We start from the raw sequence: 23998 nt of genomic DNA, 5'->3' as shown, positions 1-23998 counted from the left end.
ATAAAAATGAGAATGTGGAGCAAGTTGAATAAAAATGTTGTGGGTGGCACTGGACAGATCAGGATGGAGTTTGCACTGCGAGTAAGATTGATACTGTAGAATGGGTATATGGTCCTGGTGCAGACACTGAATGGCTTGGTACTGGAGATGTGATACCAGAGACAAGATTATTTTAGAGAATGGCTGGGCAGGATCTCCTTGGTTAAGAGAGGAGATAAAGTGTTTGGCTATTAAATGAAACACAGTAATTTAAAAGTGGAGGAGAAAAGAAAAATGTGTGAATGGTAACCCTTGGAGAACACGTGGTCCTGTGCAACACACAAGTGTTGTTTTATTTTTAAGGTTTCTTTTTTTCCTAATTCATCTTTTAAAACCAGGCATTTCCCAAAACAACACTGCTCACATTTAGCTTTTTGAAAAGAAACTGAACATAGTTATTCTCATGTTAACAGTGAGTGGTGCTTAAAAATGTCCTTGTTATTCTGATGAGCAAGTCAGTAGCAGATCTGCCTGTGGGTCCTGCCATTCAGGTGGCCTTTTTGTGATTTCTACAAGAAAATTTCTGTATCATGTAGTCTCTGTTATACCTCTAATAATGCGTGGCTTGCTGTGTCTCTCCCTATCATCTCCAGTTCTTTTAAACCTATTGCATGGCTGTACATCATGTGGTTTTTCTTGGAGTGGACAAGATAAAATTTAACACATGTGATCTTTGTTCCTGCCTGGAATAAATTTTAGAAACTGGTCCAGTGTTTTAGTTCATGTCTAAAAATTGTGACCTCTTGTACATCAACAACCTATTTGACCATTGGTAATTCTTTACCTGCACAGTGCAGGAGCATCTACCTCATTAAACTTCTATAGACTTGGCTTGTGATTCAGCAAGTTATTGAAATGTATGCCTAACTTTGAGTAATCCCATTTAAATCACTTCAGCTACTTATGTAAGTAGCTTACTGTAAGCAAGCTAAATTAGGTATATGCTAAAATGCCTTGTCAAATAGCAGCCTTTATAAATATGTATTTTTTACATTAAGCCATGGTTCACTGTTAAGCTTCTTGGGTTCTGTGTTTTTGGAAAATGATTTTCAGGCTAATCAGCTGTGGGAAATTCCCCCCAAATGGAAAAGGAACGAAGAAAATGTCATGACTTTGACCTCTAATGGTAGCATTGGCCTAAAAATAAACATGATCTTAGTCTAATGGGTTTTCATTAGTGCAGACATTTTTTGCAAAGCAGTGTGTTACATTGATTTTGAAAGAATTGTTACTGCAAGGGTTTTAAGGAATCGAAGTATGTGCTTTCTTTGACATGCAGAGTAGAAGGTGAAGCTGATGAGCTTTGACTCTGCTTCTCAATAACAGTGTGCTGTGATGATGACTGTGTCACAATAAAAAGATTGTCTATTAAAAAACTGGACCAAACAGTCCAAAAATGTTCATTAAAAAAAGTCCAACAAGTGACAATCGTATAACTCAGTTGAACCAGGACAAGAGAAAACTTCCTCCCTGTTCTAAGTTTATGGTGGTTTTGTTTGTAAGAGTGATTGGGAACATCCACAATTGCATGGGAAGGAGATGGCAATGTTCTTGTCTTCCTCCTCACTGACCTCATCACAGGATATAAAGTAGCTGCCAAATACTGTCGGATAACTTTGAGACAGCGTATGTATTTACTTTCCCCCCCTTGCATTTCTCTAGTGAGTACAGTAGCTGCTGTTGGCCTCAAACAGCTAGATTGTTTTTACTGGTATTTACCTTTTATGACTGTGTTTCTCTGCAAGGTGAATGGCTTTCCTATGCTGTAGCTTCTACCTGTCAGGTATGTTTAGCATTTCTCCCTCCTCTTTTCCCCACATATTTCTATGGGGCCCTCTCTTTTCCTTGGAGTGCAATATGTCTCGAACAAGAGTGGTGGAAGCAGTTGTACATGGTTTGTGTCATCAGGAAAATGCTGTTCCCAGCCTTCAGCCAGGTCCTTCATGTGGAGGGTAGCCACATACTTCTTGAAGCCATGCTTGCCTCTACTCTATCCTTTGTTTCTGTGTGATAGAAACCCTGGAGCAGCACAGTGTCAATTAAACTATGCTGTGACATGGATGGGAGAATATCACTACTGAATTTAATTTTCATGTGAATTTGAGAACAGAGAAATTGAGGGGAGGGAAAAGGCAAACAAGGAAAACTAAAAATTAAACTAAAGGTGGTCTGGTTCAAAACTAAGGTCATGCTAGCATCTTGTAGAATATTGACCCTGCTAGAAGTTGAAATGCAACAGCTGTATATTCTTCATTAACAGCATTGTTTCAGCTCTTCATTACTATATTTGATTTAGGCTGATTCAGAAGTTGTTCAGAAATGGATGGATGGTGTGAAAGACTTCTTAATGACAGAAAAGGCTGTTCAAGGAGATACTGAAGGACTTCAAAGACAACTTGACCAGTGCACAGTGAGTTTTGCTCTTTTAAGGAATCTTTTGGAATAAATGACTAGCATATCTTCTTTATTATTTTGCTTGTATTATTAAATACTGTCCATGACACATTTCATAAAGACTGCCAGAAAAATTGTCTTATCTTTCCTCAGGGCACACTTTAATTGGTTCCTTGTGTGTAGCCATAACTCTGTACTTTTCAAAGGTCTTCACTATATTTACAAATACTCATCTACAAGCTGACATTTTTTCCTCTGAAAAGGTTTATATATTTTTCCCAATTTTGTGATTAGAACATTTACTCTGAGAGTCAAAAGTGCGTTCTGCATTCAACTCCCAAGGGCAATAGAATTAACAAGCAAATAACTCTGATGAAACTCCTAGGGTTTAGGGATTGTATGTGCCTTACAAGTCAGATTCCTTCCTAGTCAGTGGCACGTAATGATCACAAATAAGTAGAATTTTATCTCATAATAAATAGTTAGAGTGTACCTTCAAATGTTTGTTTCTGGGAGAATACGCATCTGAGATATGCCAGAAAGATCAGGGTATTTAGTGTATCTAATCTTCAAGCTTCAGTTCTTCTGGTGTTGACATTTGTCATGTGAGAACATTTGCACTATGTATGGTAAGCTGTATTCTGTTTTTTTAGTTGCAAAGTTCTGATGTTTTGGGCCACTGAAGGACTGTTTTAAACCATCTGGTATTGAACACAGCATTGAGATTATTTTTTTTTTTTTAAATTGAAAAGCTACTTTTTAATTGAAGTTTCTCTGATATAATTAAAAAATACAAAATTATTGGTATCCTATGAATCTGTGTAATGTCTTGCTAAAGAAGAATGTTCATTTTCTCTGTGTGCTCAGATGTTTGTCAACGAAATGGAGACAATTGAACCATCACTGAAAGAAATGAAAGAAGTAGAGTCTGCTTTAAGAGCTCAGCCTATTGCAAGCATAAATACTTGGGCAAAGTCTAGGCTAGTAGACTGTCAAACTCAATGGGAGAAACTGAGCAAACAGGTGAGTTCTCCACATGTTGCTCATGCTTGTTACTGTAGATGTTTGTCTGAGGGTGGAACAAGTAAAACATACTCATCCCACTGGTTCCCTGCTTCACTTCACCATCCTACCAATGGCACACAACCAAAGCGGGTGCAATCCGATTTAGTCCAGTGAATCCTTCAGAAGTGCAAATACGTTAGAGGATACCTGTGCAACAGTAGTTTTGTTTGAATACATGCACTTCTCAGTACCTAACTGGAAGGAGCACAGGAACTCCTTTAATTGTTTGTAACCAAAAATTTATTTGTTCATTTTGCCTCATGCTGTTCTTTCTGGGGTGGGTAGGAGGGAAGTCTGACCTTTTTGTTCTGTTATTCCTGAAATGTGGATTATTATTCTGGCTCTGTGTAATGCCTGCTTCCAAGAAGCTTTAAAAAAATAAATGGCTATAAATAGATTACCACTTCATTCTGGTGTATTTGGTTGTTTCTTTTGGGTGGAAGATTTCTACTATCTGTAGAAACATACTACTTCAGTTGCGATGCCTGACGAGGATCTGTGCTGGAGAACGTTGCTGTTGATACAGAATCCAGATTGCCTGGCTTGTGGAAAGAAAGGAGGCCTGAAGGGTGTTTTAGTGCTCTGTATAAAGATAAATCTAACTTCTGGGATCAGAGAGGGTTTTTTTTCCCTTTCTGACTTTTTACAGGGATTGTTACCAGTTTACATGCAATAAATTTAAAAAGGTCATTTTTCTCCTTCCCTCATCTCTAGATTTTGTTAATTTGATAAAAAGGGGATCATGAGTTAGTGTGTGTGTATGTAAAAGTCTTTTGTTAATTAAAAAGCCCTGAAAATATTTTGGTAGTAAAACTTTTTAAGAAAGACTTGTGGTTTTTCATATGTACAAGGACATTTAAGTAACAAAACTGCTGTTTTTTCCTCCACCTTGGTTTCTAGATCGTTAGTCAGAAAAATCGCCTGTCTGAAAGTCAGGAAAAAGCTGTAAATCTGAAGAAGGATTTGGCAGAGATGCAAGAATGGATGACCCAAGCTGAAGAAGAATATTTGGAGAAAGATTTTGAATACAAGTCCCCTGAAGAGCTAGAGAATGCGGTGGAGGAAATGAAGGTCAGGAATACTAGGTCATTGTAGAGACCTGATTAAAGTGAAACAAAATTTAATGGCTTTGGAGGTTGACCTTTTGTGGAATTATTATTTACATGGAAAGGAGCTCAGGTCATGACAAGATTAGTGGTATTTTTCAGCTTTGCTTTGTGGAATTTTTATTTTAAAGCACAAACTATAAAAGCAGATGTTCTGTTTGGCTATGAGGGGTAGGCATTTCATAATGAATAGCAGCTTGCCCAGCTGTTGAGCCAGGCTTGCTATGTATAGCGTATTAAACACTAAGAATGTGGAAAATTGTTGCAGGAGATGAAACTTGAGAGAAAAAGGTGATATTATACCTGTGTAAATTAGTGGCTGTGAAAACATATTCTCCTGCTTCTAGCTGTTGGGCTTCAGTTTCTTGTCCCCTAGAAATAGTAACTCCACATTTAGAAAAACAATTTCAAACAGTAATACTGGTCCCTACTTCTCTAATTTTGGGACTAGTGGCTAAAAAAATGGAGAGGAATGAGCTATTTTTGTCTCATTGTAAATTACTGGTTGAATAGATAATTTTCTTGGATGTATGTGCAGAGTAAACAATAATTCTTTCTGCTTTTAATTTTAAGAGTTCAGACATATCTTCACAAATGTTTTGACTTGTATGCACATTATTTAAATGACTATCCACTGCACTGTTACTTGATGGAGCATAAAATAAAGAATTTTTTGTCCCTTACAAGTGCTTTGACAAATCTATTTGAAGCTTTGAATTGTTCTTTTTTTGAAGAGGCTTTCTGAAGCAGTCTTTAACAAGTGTTTTAATATATTCATGTCCTTTGAAGCCTTTTGTGATCATATAGTCTGACAGTCTGCTGAACACAAGCCAAGAAAAGAATGAACCTTCTTCTCAGTGGCAAATCTGAGAGACTGAGCACATTTACGTTTGTCAAATCCAGATTATATTCTGTAATTTTCAATTTGGCAGATATATCAGTGATCCAGTAAGCTTACTGTAACACTTGCATATCCTCTTTCATTTGCAGTAAGAATATTATGTTGGGACTATGTATTTAGGACTGGGAAAGAACACTCTGTATATTTCACTAAAAGCATTTTTTGCATAAGGCTTAGAAAAACTCTTAAGCTTGCCTAATTCTGCTCTCACTTGAACAGTGGAACTCCTGCTGACATTTGAAGGAGTAGGTTTAGGATGAGGCTAGGTGGTTTTAATAACGTTGCCCAGATTTTCCATTTTTGATCTTCCATTAACGGGCATTTTTTTGATTGCTTCACATTTAGAAGACATCTTGAACAATATGTGCAACAATAATGCTGTCATGTACTAAATTCTACTGTAAGTGCAGTGCCTTATATATGAAAGGTTTTCAACTTCATAAAACTGTCTTTGAAACCTGAAGAGAGAGAGATATGGGACAGTCTCTATTTCTGGAGCCTTCTAGTTGTCTCAACAGACAGGTTCAGACTGGTCTGCATGATCTGTCTTCAGCTGTCCTGCTTCCTGAATTCTGGTTAGGGCAAAATTTGACAACTGATAATATAGTTTCTTCAGGCCTATGTGTTAGTTTTGCTGTGCTTATCCTATACTTTTGTTACCAAACTACAAGTGCGGCTGGGTTGAAGGAATTCCTCTGGTAGTCTTTTTCACGTGTTCCTCAGCACACCCAACAGCCACGGGAGAGGTTCCAGTTTTGTAGTCGCATGTGTCCTGGGTAATTACATCATCTTTCCTGGATAAGCTTGGGAGACAGTTAACTGAGCTCTCAAAATGATAACTTCTGTAAATTCACTTACCTTTTTCTCCTCATATGCTAGTTTTTAGCAGATCTCTATTTTTTTTTTTCTGGTTCATTTCCCTTTTTCACATCTGCATGCTAGGGTATAAATATCACTGAACTTAATCTTTTTTGTTTGGAGTTACAGATTTTTAATGAACAAACCATAAATGGAGAATATGTCAGTATATTTAATAAAATAGTATTTTTCAACAGTTACTAACATAATCTGAATTCCATGCAAGTCAGTGCCATATTTTGTTGTGCTCAGACCCAAGAATATTTTCATAGCAACACTTCCAAGGTTAAATTACTGATCTTGGTTTGAGTGGTGAATAGTTGACTGTAGGGCAATTCAGGACTGATTATGTAATACATTTCTTTGGTCAGAGAGCGAAGGAGGATGTGTTGCAGAAAGAGGTGCGGGTGAAGATTCTTAAAGACAACATCAAGATGTTGGCTACCAAAGTGCCGTCTAGTGGTCAAGACCTGGCAACCGAGCTGAATGTTGTGCTGGAGAACTACCAGCTATTGTGCAATCGGATCCGGGGGAAATGCCACACTTTGGAGGTAAGAATGACAGCTCTCAGCTTAGTAAAACAGAGGCAGGTGGCACTAGAGGAATGGAGGATACTGAAAATATCCTGTTTTGTCACTGAATCCAGTAGCTTCAGCATAAATGCATTTTGCTGTGGCTCCTTTCCAAGATGACTTTCACTTGAGATGACATTCTTGGAATCTCAATCTTGTGAGACACCATCTAACTTTGCTTTTATAATTTGTTTTGTAAGCAACACTTGTGCAAATAAGTAACCTCATCTTACAGCTGTGTTATCCATCCATGTGTCTTTCGCAACAACAAAAATAACTTCTCAGAGATTAAAGGTTGAAATACAATGATAATTAAGCATGTTGATTATAGTTTGGGGTAGGCTGTATGTGTCCTGTCTTTCAAGAGGAGGGGATGCATTTTGTTACATTCTTTGTAACGATTGTTCCAATCTAAATCATTACAAGAATCTGGATGTTGGTAATAATTTTTAGCATGAGTGTAAAGACTGTGTATTTTGCATATTTCTTTTTATCTTACTGCTATAGTTGAGTTGCAGGTTTTTCTGTAGAGAACTTACTGTGCCATGGCATGCTTTTGAATATTTTCTACTTGCCTATTTTAGGTGAATGTCTCAAACATAATTTCTTGAAGCTATTCATATGGTCTATGAGCTATGCCTGGCATTCTAGGCTAACATGTTTTTTCTGTTGTTCCTAGGAGGTGTGGTCCTGTTGGATTGAGTTGCTTCAGTATCTTGATTTAGAAACAGCTTGGCTAAACAATCTGGAAGAGGGGGTGCAAATGACAGAACATCTGCCTGATAAATTGGATGCTGTCAATGACGCTCTTGAGGTATTGTAGGCACTCTATCTAATTTGTAAGTTTTCAGATAGCTCCATTTAAAAAACCCCCAAATTCTACACTTAAGTAGAATACTGAAATGCACTGAATATTCTGATTCTTCAGGTTAAATGAACATTACTCTGAACCTGGAATGGATATTTGTAAGATCCTCCACCAAAAGCCGAGTTTTGCTGTACACGGTTGTGCCATACTTGGTACAATGATAAAACTGTATGCTTGCCACTGTCCTGTGTAAATTGATTAATTCCTTCCAGCACTATAGTATGAAATGATGTGAATGTGAGAAGTGCTGTGAAGTTTAATTATCTAAAGCAAAATGACCACTGTATTTGTCTGTGTCATCATGGATTAAGCTATAATTCATGCTTTTAGAGCACTCTCAAGACATTTGAAGTGTAGAACTTCTGAACATGCAGCCAGATTTCCACCTCTGAAAATGCAGTAATATTCAGTGTCTTAATCTTTAAAACTTTCTCTGCTAATTAGTCCCTGGAATCCGTCCTGCGTCATCCGGCTGATAATCGAACCCAGATTCGGGAACTTGGGCAGACACTGATTGATGGAGGGATTCTTGATGACATCATCAGTGAAAAATTGGAGACTTTCAATGCCCGCTATGAGGAATTGAGTCATTTGGTAAGAATTTGGGGGCAGGGTTGAAGTAGACTGGGTTTTTCAGCTCAGTGGCCTGAAATGATTCTTATTAGATAGCTGAGTTCATAGATGCAGGACTGCAGTACAGGAAAAGAGGAGAAACCTTCACAGTGTTGTCAGCTGTTTTCAATTTGGAATAATGCCCTGAGAAAGATGTTTGGTCTTTTCCTGACTTGGGTCAGGTTTTGTTTTGCACACTTGCACAGCTTTGCACTGCAAGGATCCCCAGTATTTTTTCAGGTAATTTTGCCAAAAAGGCAATTTGAATCTCAAGGGGGACAGTTCAATAACTGAGGTTGATATTCCCTTCCTACTGCCATAAATACTGGTGAGCTGCACACTAACTGTAAAAATGAGGAACATGAATAAGAGACACTTTCACTCTTTGAAATAACTAGGAAGAAGTCGCACTGAAATAAGGAACAGAAGGAAAACATTCTTCTCATTCTCCATCTATTACGTTGTCCCCTTCTCATACTTTAATTAAATCTAGAAAAGATTAGACAAGTAGAGGAAGACTAGTTGTATTTCAGCTTGCATAAATTTGTAACTTTTGTTCTGTATCCCAGTAATAAAGGCCCCTGCCAAATTGTAGGATGGGAGTGTTTTTCTGTCACTGCCAGAGTGCAGTCACAGAGGGAATTTCAGTTCATCCTCATTACAGTGAGCAACATGAATGCAGTGCCCTCAGCTGGGGGCGATGTGCTGTCATTTAAGTTAGTGTTCACTATTGTTTTTCCTGTTACAACAGTATTTATTGCTATATAAAAATTATCTGTTTTGGCAGCTACAACACTGACATACTGGGCTGTTGACAACTTTTCCGCATCTCTGTGTGTGTGTATGCACCCGTTGGTCTGTGCATGTGTTGATAGTGTGGAATTTGTGTTTCCATGCAAGTAGTGCTGTTTCAGATGAACTTAGAGGTTTTGCTGTTGAAGGGAGAGGCAATGGAGGAAAGGAACTGTGAACCTGTTTTCACACTGTAAGAGTTTATTGTTTTGAAAGAAAATGTGCAGGTTTACACATCAAACAATACTAATCTGTAGTATACTACAAAGTCCCTGATACCCATTGAATAGGTAGTTTTTGAAACCTGTATGTTTTTAAAGGTGATAGGAGACACCTGTTTTCACCATCTTGTGTATCTAGCAGCAAAACTCTCCTGTGCCACTGCTTGTCAGTTACTGGTATGAATCACAGCAGGCTTCAGATATTGCTGCTGTCTAAGGCTTGCTCTTTTGAACCTGTCCTTCTGCATAGGATTTTTTGGGCCTCCCCACCTTGTTTTGATATATAAAGTTTAATATCATTCATATTGAATTACTGTTCCATTTTGTCTTACCTTTCTGTCCCACTCAGGCAGTGAGCCGGCAGATCACGTTGGAACAGCATCTTCAGACCATGAGAGAAACTGACCACATGTTGCAGGTCTTGCAGGAAAATTTAGCAGAGCTGGATAGACAGCTGACATCTTACCTGACTGATAGGGTAGATGCGTTTCAGATGCCTCAGGAGGCCCAGGTATTTTCACTATGAAACATTTTGAAATATCTCGTGTCAGTGCTCAGCCTAGATTTAGTAATCCATGAAGGCTTCATTTCAGTCCTGTGCTGATGCACTAGGTGATATCTTCTGTAATCTCAATTGTTCTCCTGTTTTAAGAAGGTTGTATTGAATAACAATCTTAATGGCTTTCAGTTTAGAAACCAGAGCCAGAATATTTAAAATAAACCTGGTAGTGTTTAACTTTTACAGAGAGAATTTACTTCTGCTGGGTAGTAGGTGGTATGCAAGTTCCTTTTCCTCTCTGCAAGCAATTTTGTAACATTTTTTTTTCCTGTTTCTATGACGTGGCAGAAAATTCAAGCTGAGATTGCAGCTCATGAATCCACTTTAGAGGAGCTCAAGAAAAGTGCTCGCTCTTTCCCTCCTGCTTCTCCTGAATGCAGGTCTCCCCGTGGTGGAACTCAGCTGGATGCTTTGCAGGTAAAAATGAGAGTTGCAATAAGAATTTAAATGTGAAGAGCTTCTGGTTTTCAATTACTGCTATTGTCAGCCTGTAAATTGCTTGGTGTGGTCAACCGAATCTCAGAAGTAAATAGTGTATGCTTTTATGTGCTTTTCATTAGGAAACAAGTATCACTAGATGAATTGAATAAGGAAGCCTAAATTTCATAAGTATTGTGGGATAAATGCTGAAAGTCAGAAAGTCTCTGATTTTAGTAGAACGGATATTTTGAAACTGTATGATACGAAATTATAGCTCTCTTGCACCTCAGGGTAGAGATTAGGCATAGGTGATGGAATTTGGCTTGGCAAGTAGAGTTGCCATGTATATTGAGTTGTGGTGACAGGAGAGGTGAATTAGAATCTGTGGGGACAGATACTTTAAATGTTATATTCTAAAGTGCAGACAGTAAATCTAAACAATCTTTTAACATAATGCTCATTAAAACAGAGAAAACTCCGTGAAGTATCTACAAAGTACCAGCTTTTCCAGAAACCAGCCAATTTTGAGCAGCGCATGTTGGATTGCAAGCGGGTGTTGGATGGTGTAAAAGCAGAACTTCATGTCTTGGATGTGAAGGATACTGACCCAGACATAATCCAAGCTCATCTGGACAGTTGCATGGTAAGTATGCAATGTTCTTAACTCATGCTTGGGGGGGTGTGTTTCTTGTGTGATTCTTCTTTGCAAACCCTTTGCAAAATGCCAAAAGAACAATTGGTAATTTAAAACCTCTAATTCTTCTGAGTGAGAATGTGGACATAAAAGTAGTGGATTGCTGATCACAGATGTGGTGGAATTGTTGATTTGTTTATAAACTCCTTTCCCTGGCTTATCCTTGTATTTCAGAGAAGCATCACTCCAGGGGCAAGTTTGCTTGTTTCTTAGTATTAGAACTACACTATGCATAAGATCAAGTACAGATCACAATGTTTGCCTTGCCACATGTGATGTTATGGAGTAAACGCTGCTAAATTATCGGGATATTTTTTTGTTGTTGTTGTTGAAAAGTAAAATTAGAATAAAATATGGAACATCAGGAGTTTGAAATCTTGGCAGACATTGCTCTTAACTGGAAGCTCAGAGTTTAAATTCAATCTGATGGTCAGGTCCCCAAGTGAAGCGAAGTCTGAAAGTCTGCACTAGAAGTCGATTACTGATATATACATATTTGTGTTTCTAGAAACTCTATAAAACCCTCAGTGAGGTGAAATTGGAGGTTGAAACTGTCATCAAGACAGGAAGGCAGATTGTACAGAAACAACAGACAGACAATCCCAAAGGGATGGACGAACAACTGACAGCATTGAAATTTCTTTACAATGACTTGGGGGCACAGGTAAGAAAAGCAAATGTACATATGAGCATTTGTCTGTATGTAAGTTCCCTTCTAGTTGTTTTAATGTCAGATGCTGTTTTAAGTTTGATTCTGAAGCTGATACAGTATAGGCTAGTTGCTATATTCAGGAGTGTTTGGTTGGGAGATTAAAGATTACACATAACAATCCTGTAGTTGTACAAGATCCCTCTGCTCACAGGGTGTTCCTGAAGGGGAGGTAGCCTTGAAAAAAGGAAGGTTCACAGAGCTTTCACCATCCTGGCAAAGCTGGCCTGCTATTTTTTACAATCTTTGAGCACTGTTGTACCTTCTCTTGTCTGTAAACCAGCCTGCAAGATAATTTTACCTATCTAATAATCATATGAGAAATTTGAATTTGTGTAAATTTTTTTAGGAGGTGTCATGATGGTTTCTAATCGTAATCCATCTAAAGGGTTTCTCTCAGTCTGAAGTAGAAAATGCCAGGAACCTGTATTTCCTATGAACTGCATTAAGTATTGGTTTGAGTAATTTTTTAAATAATTCAATAGTTATTTATCTAAGTGAAATGTTTGAAAATGGTTAAACCCTTAAGAGGCGGGAGGAAAATAGTTTGTTTACATACCTGAACTAAAAGAGAAGTCTGAGCAGACTGATGCCTGCTCAGTGATCTGTGGATGAAGCTGTGGGTATCTTGAAATGGGCCCTAGGAAATACTTTACTCTTGTAAAGTGGAGAACATTCATGAAGGTGTGGATTCTAATGGAACCTGTACATCTATAACTCAGAAAGCATGCAGACAAGAAATTGGGAAAAGACAGAAAGGCAGAGTTATTTGCAGTATAATGTTGTTATTTTGTTTGTGTCTGAATTTATTTTTTTAGATCTTCAGAGTGTGCGTTATTTTGAATAAATACATGCAAACACTAAGCTGAGACAGAAGGCAATTTTTCGAAATGTCAATTGATTCTGACTGCTATGGTTGAATTTATTCTCAAGTCTGTTTGAAAGTTTGACCAGACTAATTGTATAGCCAATGAGAAATAGAATTGATTATACTGCAGCAAAGAGCAAATTTCATCTTCACTTTACTGAGATTATTTCAAGGGCAGGCTACACTTTCAGTGAAATTTTTCTTTACAACTTTCTGCTGACAGGTCTATCAAAATACAAAAAGCAACTGAATTTTACCTTTGTGTGTTACAGAATCCAGTCAGTATCCCCTTGAGTTTCAGTTTAAAGATCATAATAAAGATTAAACATCAATTTGATGATTACTAGCTATAAATAAGTTGGTATGCAGGTTTCTTTGTCTTCTTTAAGTGTATCTTAATTTAAAATGATTCTAGTTTTATATATTCTGGTTTGTACAGTAAGATGCAGATGTTTATAAATGACTTTTCCGGGTCCTTCCCTAATGCAAGACAGTCTTAAAATGCAAGGATTTTATATATTTGGGTGGATAGTTTGGCTGGCTAGCACTTTTTTGGTTTGCTGTCTTTTAAAATCTAATTTTTTTTTACTGTTTTGTAGGTGACGGAAGGAAAACAAGACCTCGAAAGAGCATCCCAGCTGGCACGCAAAATGAAGAAAGAGGCTGCCTCTTTGTCAGAGTGGCTAGATAGCACTGAGGCTGAGCTCGTGCAGAAGTCCACTTCAGAGAGCTTGCTTTCTGATCTAGATTCTGAGATTGCATGGGCCAAAGTAAGCACGCTCTAAATATCTGTAGAATAATTTTTTAACATTATGGCAATACTATGTAGAAGTAGCTGTGAATTTAAATCCTTGTAACTTGTTCCTATATCTCTTACATCATGAAATTTTAGTAGATTCAGTAAATCATGTTCGGTACCTTACTCAGCCTGATCTGTTTCATTGTAGGCATCTTGCCTCAAACTTATGTGGCCAGCAAAATATTAAAGATATTACTACATATTTGTTATTAATAGGTATTTAAGTGACTATCTCAAGCACACTTTGTAAGTATAATTATATTATCAGCAACTATAATTTTCGGCTGGATCAAATACTTTACTAGAGGAGCAAACTGAGAGTTCATTGACGTTTTTTCATGAAAAATTGAGTTTGTAACTTTTCATTGAAAAAACTTTGTCTTCCAAATTGTGACTTTGCAAAACGCTCCTGTAATTCCTTGTCTTTCATCTATAACTTGGAACTTTTCAGTGAGGCAGGCAAATGTGTTTATAATTATTCTGAAGGATAGTAGCTACTTATACTGTAGAAACTTGTATTAGTTGGAGTTTTGCATAAAGTGTCAGTTGATACAGTTGAGCAATACTAATCTTTCCAGTCATTTTCCGTCACCTTTTACTTTTGGAATAGATTTGTGTGCAATCTTAAAACCTGGAATCTTGCAAAATTACAAAAACGCCTAGTTATAACTAGTTTTCACCCTTCACTCAGGATTAGCAATTATTAGCACTACACTTCTGCTGTCTAATATTTCTTTCCAAGCAAACTTGTAAATACATACTGAAGTATACTTACTATACATTTGTAAGCAATGCAAATAGTTCATGAAATATTACGCACCACCAGAGGACAAGCCCTTTATGTTGCATGCAAAGTTGTCCTTCCTATCTTAACGTTTTCTAGAGGCAATTTTAAAATGTATTAACTGGAGTGTTTGTTTCAGTCTCTAAGATAAGAAGTTAAGATAAAATAATAAATTATTTACTTCACAGATAATAAAATGTTCAATGATCTCCAGACACTAGTTGTGATTAACTGCATTCTTCCACACACTGTACACTGACATCAGAGAGCTTTTTAAAACAGCCAGATGTTAATAATAATCGATGATCTTGTATTGTAAGAGGTACTGTTTTCCACATGGAAACCATGTATCGATATTCAAGAGATGGCATACTATAAATTCTTATGTCAGTATGCCTTCTTTCAAAGAAGGTGATTTTTTTTTTTAGATTAAAAAAAATATTTAAAAGCAGAGATGACTTGGAAAAATATTGGAGCTAAAGATACATATAGTTACATATCTACGTATAGGTGATATAACAATAGGGCTTCTGGAGTAAGTAGCAAGTGAATTGAACATGTGCAGTAATGAGTGATGGTGGTTCTCAAAAACCGATTTGGCCTTGGTGTACCACTTTTCCCATCACTGCCAACTGTAACAGTACTTTCATATGAAAATGTACAGAGAAATCCAAAGTGTCTCTTGAAAATTTCATTCTCTGTGGTGTTTGACAGTGCAGGAAAGAACCTTTTAAGACTGGACCTGTAATGTGATGTGATGCATTTGCTTTACTTACATAATGAAAAGGAACTGTGAAGATATAAAACAACAAAACAAAATGGTCTCAAGTTGTTATTCAGGACACTTACATGCATTATGCTCTTGCTTACTTCCTCTCTCATAAAAAGAGATTAGTATCTACAGAGAGTGAGTATAAGCAGAAGGTGATTCTACTTGGTTTAATTTTTCTCAAGTGAAGATCATCTGTAATACTATTTGTTTCCTGTGGAGGTAAAAATCTGACTCCCTTGCCCTTGTGTCAGAGAGCAGTGTGCAGTGTTAATGGCCCCTCTTGTTTCAGAATGTACTGAGAGAGCTGGAGAGGAGGAAAGCTGATTTGAAGAGCATCACGGAAAGCTGCACTGCACTCCAGGCTCTGGTGGAAGGCAGTGAGACTTCCCTGGAGGAGAAGCTGTGTGTCCTTAATGCTGGCTGGAGCAGAGTTCGGACTTGGACTGAGGACTGGTGTGACACCTTGTTGGTAAGCTGTGCATAAGAAATATTCAGGGTGGTTTTTCCTCCACACCCTTGGAGCAGTTGTAGTTTTTACTTGTCTCACTTTGTTGGTATGTGAAGCTTCCATGGTGCCTCCTGGACTTAATATAGAGTGCTTGGTTACTTTTTAGATGGGGAGGTGAGTCATGAGGTTATATACAATGTGCAGGGTGACTGTTTGGAGGTGCTGATAGGCATTGGTGCCATGCACTTGGTAGTAGTGGCTATTGCTTAGTGAGTAGAAGATGAAAATGCAGAATCTGGATGCGAGAGTGATGAACTATGTAAATGTCCCAGGTAGACAGTTAACTTGACCTAGGGGGAATAACCTTCTTAGTTGTAGAGAATAAAACTAGGTTTAACTCTTTTTTTCTTTCTTTCTTTTTGCCTTTCTCTTCCTCCTGGCTTCAGTGCCAGGTCTCTTTTCTGCGTTCTTACACTCCCTAGACTTTGTTGTAATTCCACTTTTCAATAAAAATCCAGCATATGCTTGGAGAACACTTCTCACCCATCTGTTGTTTTAATGACTTTATCTTTCCTTTCTCCCTCACTTTATGTGCCATCACATTACATTTTTTATTTTTAGTCCTTATTTAGAAATTTATCTCCTGGTACCTCTTCCCTATTAGTGTTTTATCGCTTTCTCCTTTGCTACACCAATAGTGCTAGCCTTTTGTGTCCACTTGTTATTTAGCTCCTAATACAATTCTTGCTGCACTAGTACATAGCAGTAACTTTCTAAGCTATCCTGAAAGGGAGCATCTAGCATCGCATATAGGCTGCATGTGCTATGGGGTGTACACATGTTCATAATGGATTTACTCATTAACCACAAATAGTGGGTTTACTCATTAACTGGTAGTAGCTGATTCTGCCAGATGAAAATGAGGGGAAAAAATCCACCATGTTATAGAAGTGTTGTTTGTTTCATAGCATGTTAATTAGAGACTAGAAGTTAGATCTTGTGTTTTCTATGTAACTTTCTATAAGCTCATGAATTTATTAATGCAAGTAGAAAACAAAAGGAACTAGCCCAAAAAATTTGATTTCTGTGAGGCTGCTGCATGTGCTGCTCTTTATTCAGCCCAAAAGATACCTCTGTACCAGCTCCAGCATGAACAGAGAATTTTTGTGTCAATGGATTTCCTTAAGGCCTAATGGCTGTAAACTTAATGGGCTATTGATAACTTCCTAGTGCTGTTCAGCAAAGCACTTTGGACCCTCTGTCAGCCTGTTGCTCTTTCGGACAGCCCATAACTGCAAGTGTTAAAGAATATGCCAACTTGGAGTTGAGACCAATGGTGTCTTGTTTGGCTGAGTAAATGGATGACTAAATGTATTATACAGCCTAAAGCTGCAAGTTTCGCTAAATGGATGTGAAACAGTCTAAAGTTGAAGCTAGCATCAAACTGATATTTTCAGATAATTGAGGTATTTCTGCGTTGTTTAGCTAGTTACAACAATCCACCCTCAGAAGCCCATGGTATGGGCTGAAATTGTGGCAACTTTGGTGTATATCTAGGTGATGATCCCTGTGCATCCTGTCCAGTGCCTGCTGCAGATCATGCTGTTTGTTTCATAATCCAGTGATGTCCATGTTGGGAGTAGTCAGGTAGTTTACCCTTATTTGTAAATGCTGTAAGGATGATCCACAACTAAAACCCTTCTAAATTATGTTCATGACAGGTGATGATTATTGTCCTTGTGCTGACTTGGTTGGGTTAAATTGTTCTTTTTGGTAGGTGAAGATAGAAGTTTCTTCACGTTGATATAGAGACCAATCATAGGCCTTCTCTCTCTTCCATCCCCTCCCTTTGTTTTGTTAGTCTAAAAGATCAAAGCTTAGCTATCCTTTCTTGGGTTAAGAAGCATGGTATTCCAATAACTTTGTTTTGTCACACAGAACAATGTGGTGTTTCTGTCTGTGGTACCTAATGTTACAGTTTCTGACTTCATATGAAAGAATACCTAATTAAAACATCTACAATGTGGTGACTTTTCTTAAGAGGAAGAAATATTTTAATGTAATCAGTAAAATATCAAAACTTGACTAATACAATTTGTAGGTTTTGGTCTAATACCCTTTCAGTTAAAAAAAACCCCAACAACCACCACACATAAAGTGTACTGCTTTATCTTCTAATAACTGAAAAAATCGTGGGTTTTTTTGGTCAGTTGAGATGTTGTGGTCTGGCTGTAATGTTGTAATACATTGTATTTAGTTGGACAAACCACCTCAGCTGTTTCTGTTTCCCTTTCTATGAATTAGGAACAGTAATATTGAAGGGTCTAGAATGAAAATTGAATGCTTGTAAATACTGAATGTGAAAGGTACAACTTCAGTGTAAGTGTTCCTTTCCAAGGTATATCCATAATGCTTTATTACATTGATCTTTTTACTCATAATAGTGGTTTTGCCAGGGTTGTCTTTTTTGGTGTGTGGTTTTTGTTGGGTGTGTTTGGGTTTTGTGTTGAGGTGTTTTGTGCAATTTAAGTTTCTCATATTGATACTTTTTTTTTTTTCATCTTTTTCCAGAATCATCAGAGCCAGCTAGAAATTTTTGATGAAAATGTTGCCCACATAAGTACTTGGTTGTATCAGGCTGAAGCGTTGCTGGATGAGATTGAGAAAAAGTCAGCAAGCAAAAAGGAGGAAACTGTGAAGGTAGGAAATATCTCTGTCAAGTAACCACTTCTGGATTCTAAATGAAGTCAAGTCAGGTCTGCTGCCTGTTTCTGCTTTTTTTTTTTTTTTTCAAATATTGTTTTCCTGAGGTAACCATTCACTTTTTCTGTCACTTCTTAGCGCTTAACATCTGAATTAGATGATGTTAGTCTTCGAGTGGATAATGTGCGTGATCAGGCTATCATCCTAATGAATGGTCGGGGGGTGTCGTGCCGTGAACTTGTTGAACCCAAACTAGCAGAACTGAATCGTAACTTTGAGAAGGTCTCTCAGCACATCAAAAGTGCCAAGGTGAGGTTGAGCAAGTCCCAAAACATGCTTGGGGGGGTCTATGCCAAAATGTTGGCAAATAGCTTTAGGGGATAGATTTTTGTGTTAGAACAGCACTTTGTTGCTTTTATTCTCTTCAGTGTATCTATTTATATGTGAAAAATGGACATGATGATTTTAGACCAAGTGCTTCTTTTTTCTGAGTAGCAGATGATAACTTGAGTTGCAAGGGAAAATTTACAAATAAGTGTGTGTGTGTTAAAGATTCAGGAAAACTGTATATATTGCAGTACATATATGAACCACAGAACAACACCATAACCTAATGTGACTGGAGAGGGTTTTTTTGTTTTGAAACTAAAATGCTCAGACTGAAGTCTGAAGGTAGAAGTTTGGTATTACCTGTCAACACTGTATCCATGTTAACTCTCAGTGTTAGATCAAACAAGTATGGAAATGTTTTTTTTACGCTGATATCTGATGATCCTATGAACTGGTATGCATGTTCATGGAGAATTGGTTTAAGTCATTTAACTGTGTATGACAGCTCCAACTAAATTTTCAGCTTGAATAAAGTTTTGTTTTGCTTTGCAGATGCTTGTTGGACAAGAACGACTTCCTGTCATGTCAGAGCCCTGTGAAGTTAGAGTAGCTTTTCCAGACCTGGAAAAATTTGAGTGTGACCTACAGAATATGTTAAAAGCTGTGGAAAAGCATCTGGAGTTGAGTGGGGAAGATGAAAAGGTTTGTGAACAATGGAAGAATGAAATAACTAACCGACTCCCTTTCTATTTTGTCCACAGGTTATGTTCTTTCAGACTTCAAGGGGGAATTCTCCTACAAAAGTCTTTTTAAGACAGGAGTAGAAAATGGAGTTACTAGGTTGCTGGAAACGCTGTACATAATTTTCCCATAGCTGCTGCTGCCGCCTATTGGCTGGTGCACTGAGAGTAGCTAGTCATACATCAGTCTGTATTTTCATCGTGGCTTTATGTAATTCTGGTAGTGAACTTTGATTTTTATTTATCTTCTCTCTTCTCAAAGTAGCTGTTTATAAGGAATTCTTCCTGTAAGAGTAATAGGGTGCAAACCATTATTTCTTCATATCTAACTGTCTGAAATTATGTTGAAATAGCTGAGACTATTACTATGTATTTAGCTATTTTGGGACTCTATTACACTGGGTAGATATTTTTGCACTTCAAACTGGTATCATATAAATCACAGTGTATAGGTCAGGTCAGTGGATGCTTGTGAGATGAGGTGCAAAGGAAAGTGTTATAATATGTCTCATGGCAAGTCCAAATAAGAACTTGGAACAAAATTTATCATTTTATAGATATTTATCTAGGGTCTGCTATCATTGCTATAGAACTGTCATACCTTTTGCCTCTTGTCGACAGTAGACTTGTTGGCTACAGAATTGGGTAAAGTCCTGCCAGGCCACCCTATCTGCCTTCCTTTTAATGAAATATAAACTGAGCTGGAAAGCTGAATATAAGTCTGTGGAAAATAGCGTGTATGCTACAGAAAACAATTTTTAAAAGGCCTCTATGGAAAGACCTATTGTTATAGAACATATGCTTCCTTTTGTGCATACTTACTATGTTTTTGTTTTCTTGCTATTCTGCTCTGAACTTACTTGTTATTGTCAAGAAATGTTTAGAATACACATGGAGCTTAAGTCATAGCACCCTCTTGCTGTTGCTGCCTATTGCTGGCTTACTAAGTGAGTTTCCTTCAGGGCCTCTCTTTATGAAGTTTATGGAATGACCAAGCTGGATTTTAGGATTTAGTAGTTGTGGAGGAGAATCTCTGCTTGAATTTGGATCAAATTTGGATAATAAAATAACAGTTTTGTACCATTACTGTTAATATTTGAGCAGATAAATTAATTTTGGAAAGCGTAGTTGAGCTTTCTGTGGATAATAGAGACTTCTGTAATTTTAGCTGGATCAAGAAAGAGCTCAGATTGAAGAAGTTTTACAGAGGGGAGGGCAGTTGTTACAGCAGCCTATGGAGGACCATAAGAGAGAGAAGATCCGCATACAGCTGTTGCTTCTGCAGAAAAAGTACAACAGTGTGCAGGTATGTTTGTGGTAGTTATTGCGGTTAAAGCTCATTTATGCAATTCTCCCTTTGGCATCCTACTTACAACCTGGTTATGACTTCTTTTAGTGTATAAGATTCTCTGGGGAAGAGTTAAATGTGTGTACGCTAATCTGACTCTGAATCTTTGCAATTTCAAAATATGAATTTTGTCATTCCAGAGTTTTGGGGCGTGGGTTTGATTTTTAAAGTCCTTTTCACAGCTTCACAGAGGGCCTCCTATATGTGCAGACAGTGGGGTATTTGCTTCACTTGTTTTTGCTGGCCCTCCAGCAGAGGTTTGTCGCCACCACCAGACTGTCGGAAGAGTGGCTACATAGACATGTACACAAACATATTCACTGAGTTCTTGGCTGAAGAGGTTTGTGTGAACGTGAATTCATCTTGCTTCCTATAGAGGGTATTATCAGCAATTGTGGATGCTAGTATGTTGTGGTGCTTTCATACAAGTACCATATGAAAAATGGCTTTGTGTAGAACAAAGGGGACCTGTATTCTTATAGTACTTTTAGCTCACATGTTTGAATCATATTAGAGTTGATAAGGTGAAATGTAGCTCAAAGACAGGGTAAGCCCCTTGGGCTGACTTTGATTACATGTATGTGCAGATAAATAGAACATAGCTATTTTAAAAAAATAAATGCCCACTACTGCATAATTTGGAATTTGCTTCTTCAAATGAATGCCTCAAGTATTTTTGTTTTTCAAATAGTTAAGATCTGTTCACTACTTCCCTCTTCTTATACTGTATTTTCCCAATATCTGGATTTTAGGAATATAGGTCATTTCAAAGGAGGCAGGTGGTAGAACTCTCTCCAGTGTTTTCCCGATATAAGAAGGAACATGACAGTCTAATGAAGTGGCTGGATGAGGCTGAGCACCGTCTGTCAGGGCTGCAAGGTGTGGAAGATGAACAAAAACTACAGGTAAATGAGACTCTTAAACAGAGTGAATGTTATGAATGAGCTTTAGAGATTCATATATTAGGGTTTTGTAGCTGTTCTTCTGACACCTTCTTGGAAAGAAGTGTTTTCAAAAGGATGGCATTCATTTTTCATTAAGAAATTTGGCATTTCTACATAGTCATCATAGGTCCAAAATATCCCAGCCATCAGGCCCAAGTCTTGGAGTGTGATCTGAGCAGTGTGGCTGAATCAGGACAGTTTCTCTTGCCAGTCCTGCTTGTGGGGATTATACTTAGCTCTTTTCGATATACTGGCTCAAACAGCCTGATTCAATGCCTGGTTGGTGCAGGTATTATAAAAGCCTTGTTTGAGGCTTAAATGCAGGACCTCTGCATCCTGTGGTTGGGAATATTGCAACTACTCTGATGTCGCCTTTCTCTGCCTCAAGTGCTTAGGGAGTGATAACTGCCCTCATGTGATTGATATTACTGTACACAGTGAAGGTTAATAAAAATGACAAAGGTTGAAGTATTTCTGATGGGAAGATTATGTGTGATAATGTGTGTGTGTGTGTCTTGGCAAACAATTTCACAAGTGATTTAATAGGAAGTCAAGGTGTGATAAAATTTACTGCCCAGAAAGCTGTATGCCTTAATTGTTGAGGGTACAGATACTTTCAGTGGTTTTTTCTTGTTTTGTTGTGGTTTTGTAGGTGTTTTGGTGTTCTTTTCTAAATTTTATTTCTCCTTTTCATCCTTCAGAACACTTTGGCTGCATGGTAATTGCATTAATATTTTAGGCAATAACAGTGAGGAATCTTGTGAAGCAGTAAGTAATTTCTTGGACAAGCATGGGGGCTAGGCAATCTGTCAAATACCTTTCAGTTTCTGCATATGAAGGTTCATAATTAAAACCAATCAATCTCATTTTGGACCGCTCTGTAACTTTTTAACCCAGCACCAGTTAACTTGAAGGCAGGAGTAGAACGCTCTGGTTCCCTGCGAGACTCACACCTTGTGATGATAGTGTGCTTCTCCTCACTCACAGTGGTAGTGCTGTGTGGCTTCAGCTGCCTATGATCGCTGTCAACCTATGGCAGATGGTCTGCTCATTCACAGAAGCTATTCAGAATCAACTATAAAAGTAAACATTTTAAATCTGTTTCTCTTCAGAGAGAATTATAATTTTTCAAATTATAAGCCTTTCATGCAGAGCTGGGCAGCAAAGATGGCCCCAGGGTCTGTTTAACTGTCCAACTTCTGACTGCTCTCTTGGGTCCCCAGTGGTCACTCCTGGTGTACTGTGGTACTTGCACATGAGATCCTTGGGACCTTATTGATGCCAGAAAATTTGTTTGAAGGAGATGGATACACATTTAAAGTAAACTAACATGACTGAGTTTTTCTGTTTGACCATCAGCTGCTTTGAGTGAATCAATTACTGGATTGAAAAGGGAAGAAGATGCACCTGTATGGTTCCCTGCTAATGGGAGCAATCCAGTTGTGCCATGGACTGGTCTTCCTTGTTGCTATTGGTCTCGCTGCAGGTTGACTGATCTTACCTAAGGAAGATTCTTGGCCTCCTATAAAGCTTTTTTCTTTAGGGATATACTGTGGCTAATCCCTGGTTCTGTTTGATCCATTCCTGGATTACTGCATCTTGGTATCTGGGTGGTGAATGCATAATACGATGTAAATATGGATTACCATAGCAAATACAATAGACTATTGATGGAGAAACATTATCTTTACTCAGAATTAGTTGTGTAAAAAATATCCTTATACTTCAGAGATAGTTTCTTGTCTGAGTCAGCTAGGCTTCTGGAGAGGTACCACAGAGGTTTTCATTACTGGTGTGGAACTTGGGAAGCGCAGTCCTTGCTTCATATGCCTGTGCCTCCAGCTTTCTGATATTTGAGTGCTAAGCCAGCCTATCTCAAGTGACCTTACTTTACTTTTATGGCTTGTTCTTTCACCTGCTTTACTAATTGATTTTGAACACCAAAAATGATATGGGACCATATCGTTTCTAAAGGGAGAAATAGTGTTTCTAAATGCCATCATTATTTTAGATGAACACAGATGCTACAGAGTTTTCTCAGAGCCACCAAGCTTGACTTACTCTCAGCACCAGGGGGGACTGTAATGCTAAAATTCTGTAACAGAAACTGCCCCTCCCCAGTTTTTACCATCTATTCTGTGTTTGGACACCCTCACTCTCCCTTCTTTAGTTGCTAGGGATGTCCTGATGAAGGAGAAGGAAAACCCTGGATGTATCCGTAGGGCCTCCAGACTACCAAATAGCAAATTGCAGTGTTTTTGCTCATCTCTGGTCAGGACTGAAAAGCACTAAATAATTTATTGACCCACTGGTGTGCAGCTGGCTCAACCCCTCACCTTCATGTAAGGAAGTTGCAGTGAGCAGAGGAAGAGAAACTAGTGTTTGAAATGAACAACCAGGGAGGGAAAGAAAGATTTTGGCCACCAAGCTGGGGAGTAGACTCCAATTAAGG

General features: G+C 38.0%; 1 protein-coding gene across 4 annotated transcripts in view; it reads left to right on the top strand.

Annotated features, from left to right (window-relative positions):
• The window catches only part of UTRN (utrophin), a 383489-nt gene that overhangs the window by 110463 nt on the left and 249028 nt on the right, over nucleotides 1-23998 (top strand). For all 4 annotated transcript variants that reach the window (XM_026844327.1, XM_026844325.1, XM_026844323.1 and 1 more), the window contains exons 23-39: nucleotides 2336-2449; nucleotides 3301-3456; nucleotides 4399-4569; nucleotides 6735-6914; nucleotides 7615-7749; nucleotides 8248-8397; nucleotides 9778-9939; nucleotides 10276-10404; nucleotides 10877-11050; nucleotides 11610-11765; nucleotides 13278-13448; nucleotides 15323-15502; nucleotides 18053-18181; nucleotides 18323-18493; nucleotides 19067-19216; nucleotides 20423-20560; nucleotides 21355-21507. In XM_026844327.1, the coding sequence (XP_026700128.1) occupies nucleotides 2336-2449; nucleotides 3301-3456; nucleotides 4399-4569; nucleotides 6735-6914; nucleotides 7615-7749; nucleotides 8248-8397; nucleotides 9778-9939; nucleotides 10276-10404; nucleotides 10877-11050; nucleotides 11610-11765; nucleotides 13278-13448; nucleotides 15323-15502; nucleotides 18053-18181; nucleotides 18323-18493; nucleotides 19067-19216; nucleotides 20423-20560; nucleotides 21355-21507 (2619 nt within the window). The remainder of the gene's footprint in view (nucleotides 1-2335; nucleotides 2450-3300; nucleotides 3457-4398; nucleotides 4570-6734; nucleotides 6915-7614; nucleotides 7750-8247; nucleotides 8398-9777; nucleotides 9940-10275; nucleotides 10405-10876; nucleotides 11051-11609; nucleotides 11766-13277; nucleotides 13449-15322; nucleotides 15503-18052; nucleotides 18182-18322; nucleotides 18494-19066; nucleotides 19217-20422; nucleotides 20561-21354; nucleotides 21508-23998) is intronic.

The sequence above is a fragment of the Athene cunicularia genome (assembly GCF_003259725.1).
Source record: "Athene cunicularia isolate RWA chromosome 3 unlocalized genomic scaffold, athCun1 chr3_part1, whole genome shotgun sequence".
Classification (NCBI taxonomy): domain Eukaryota; kingdom Metazoa; phylum Chordata; class Aves; order Strigiformes; family Strigidae; genus Athene; species Athene cunicularia.
The sequence above is the reverse complement of the archived record's forward strand: the minus strand, read 5'-3'. Positions and strand labels throughout refer to the sequence as shown.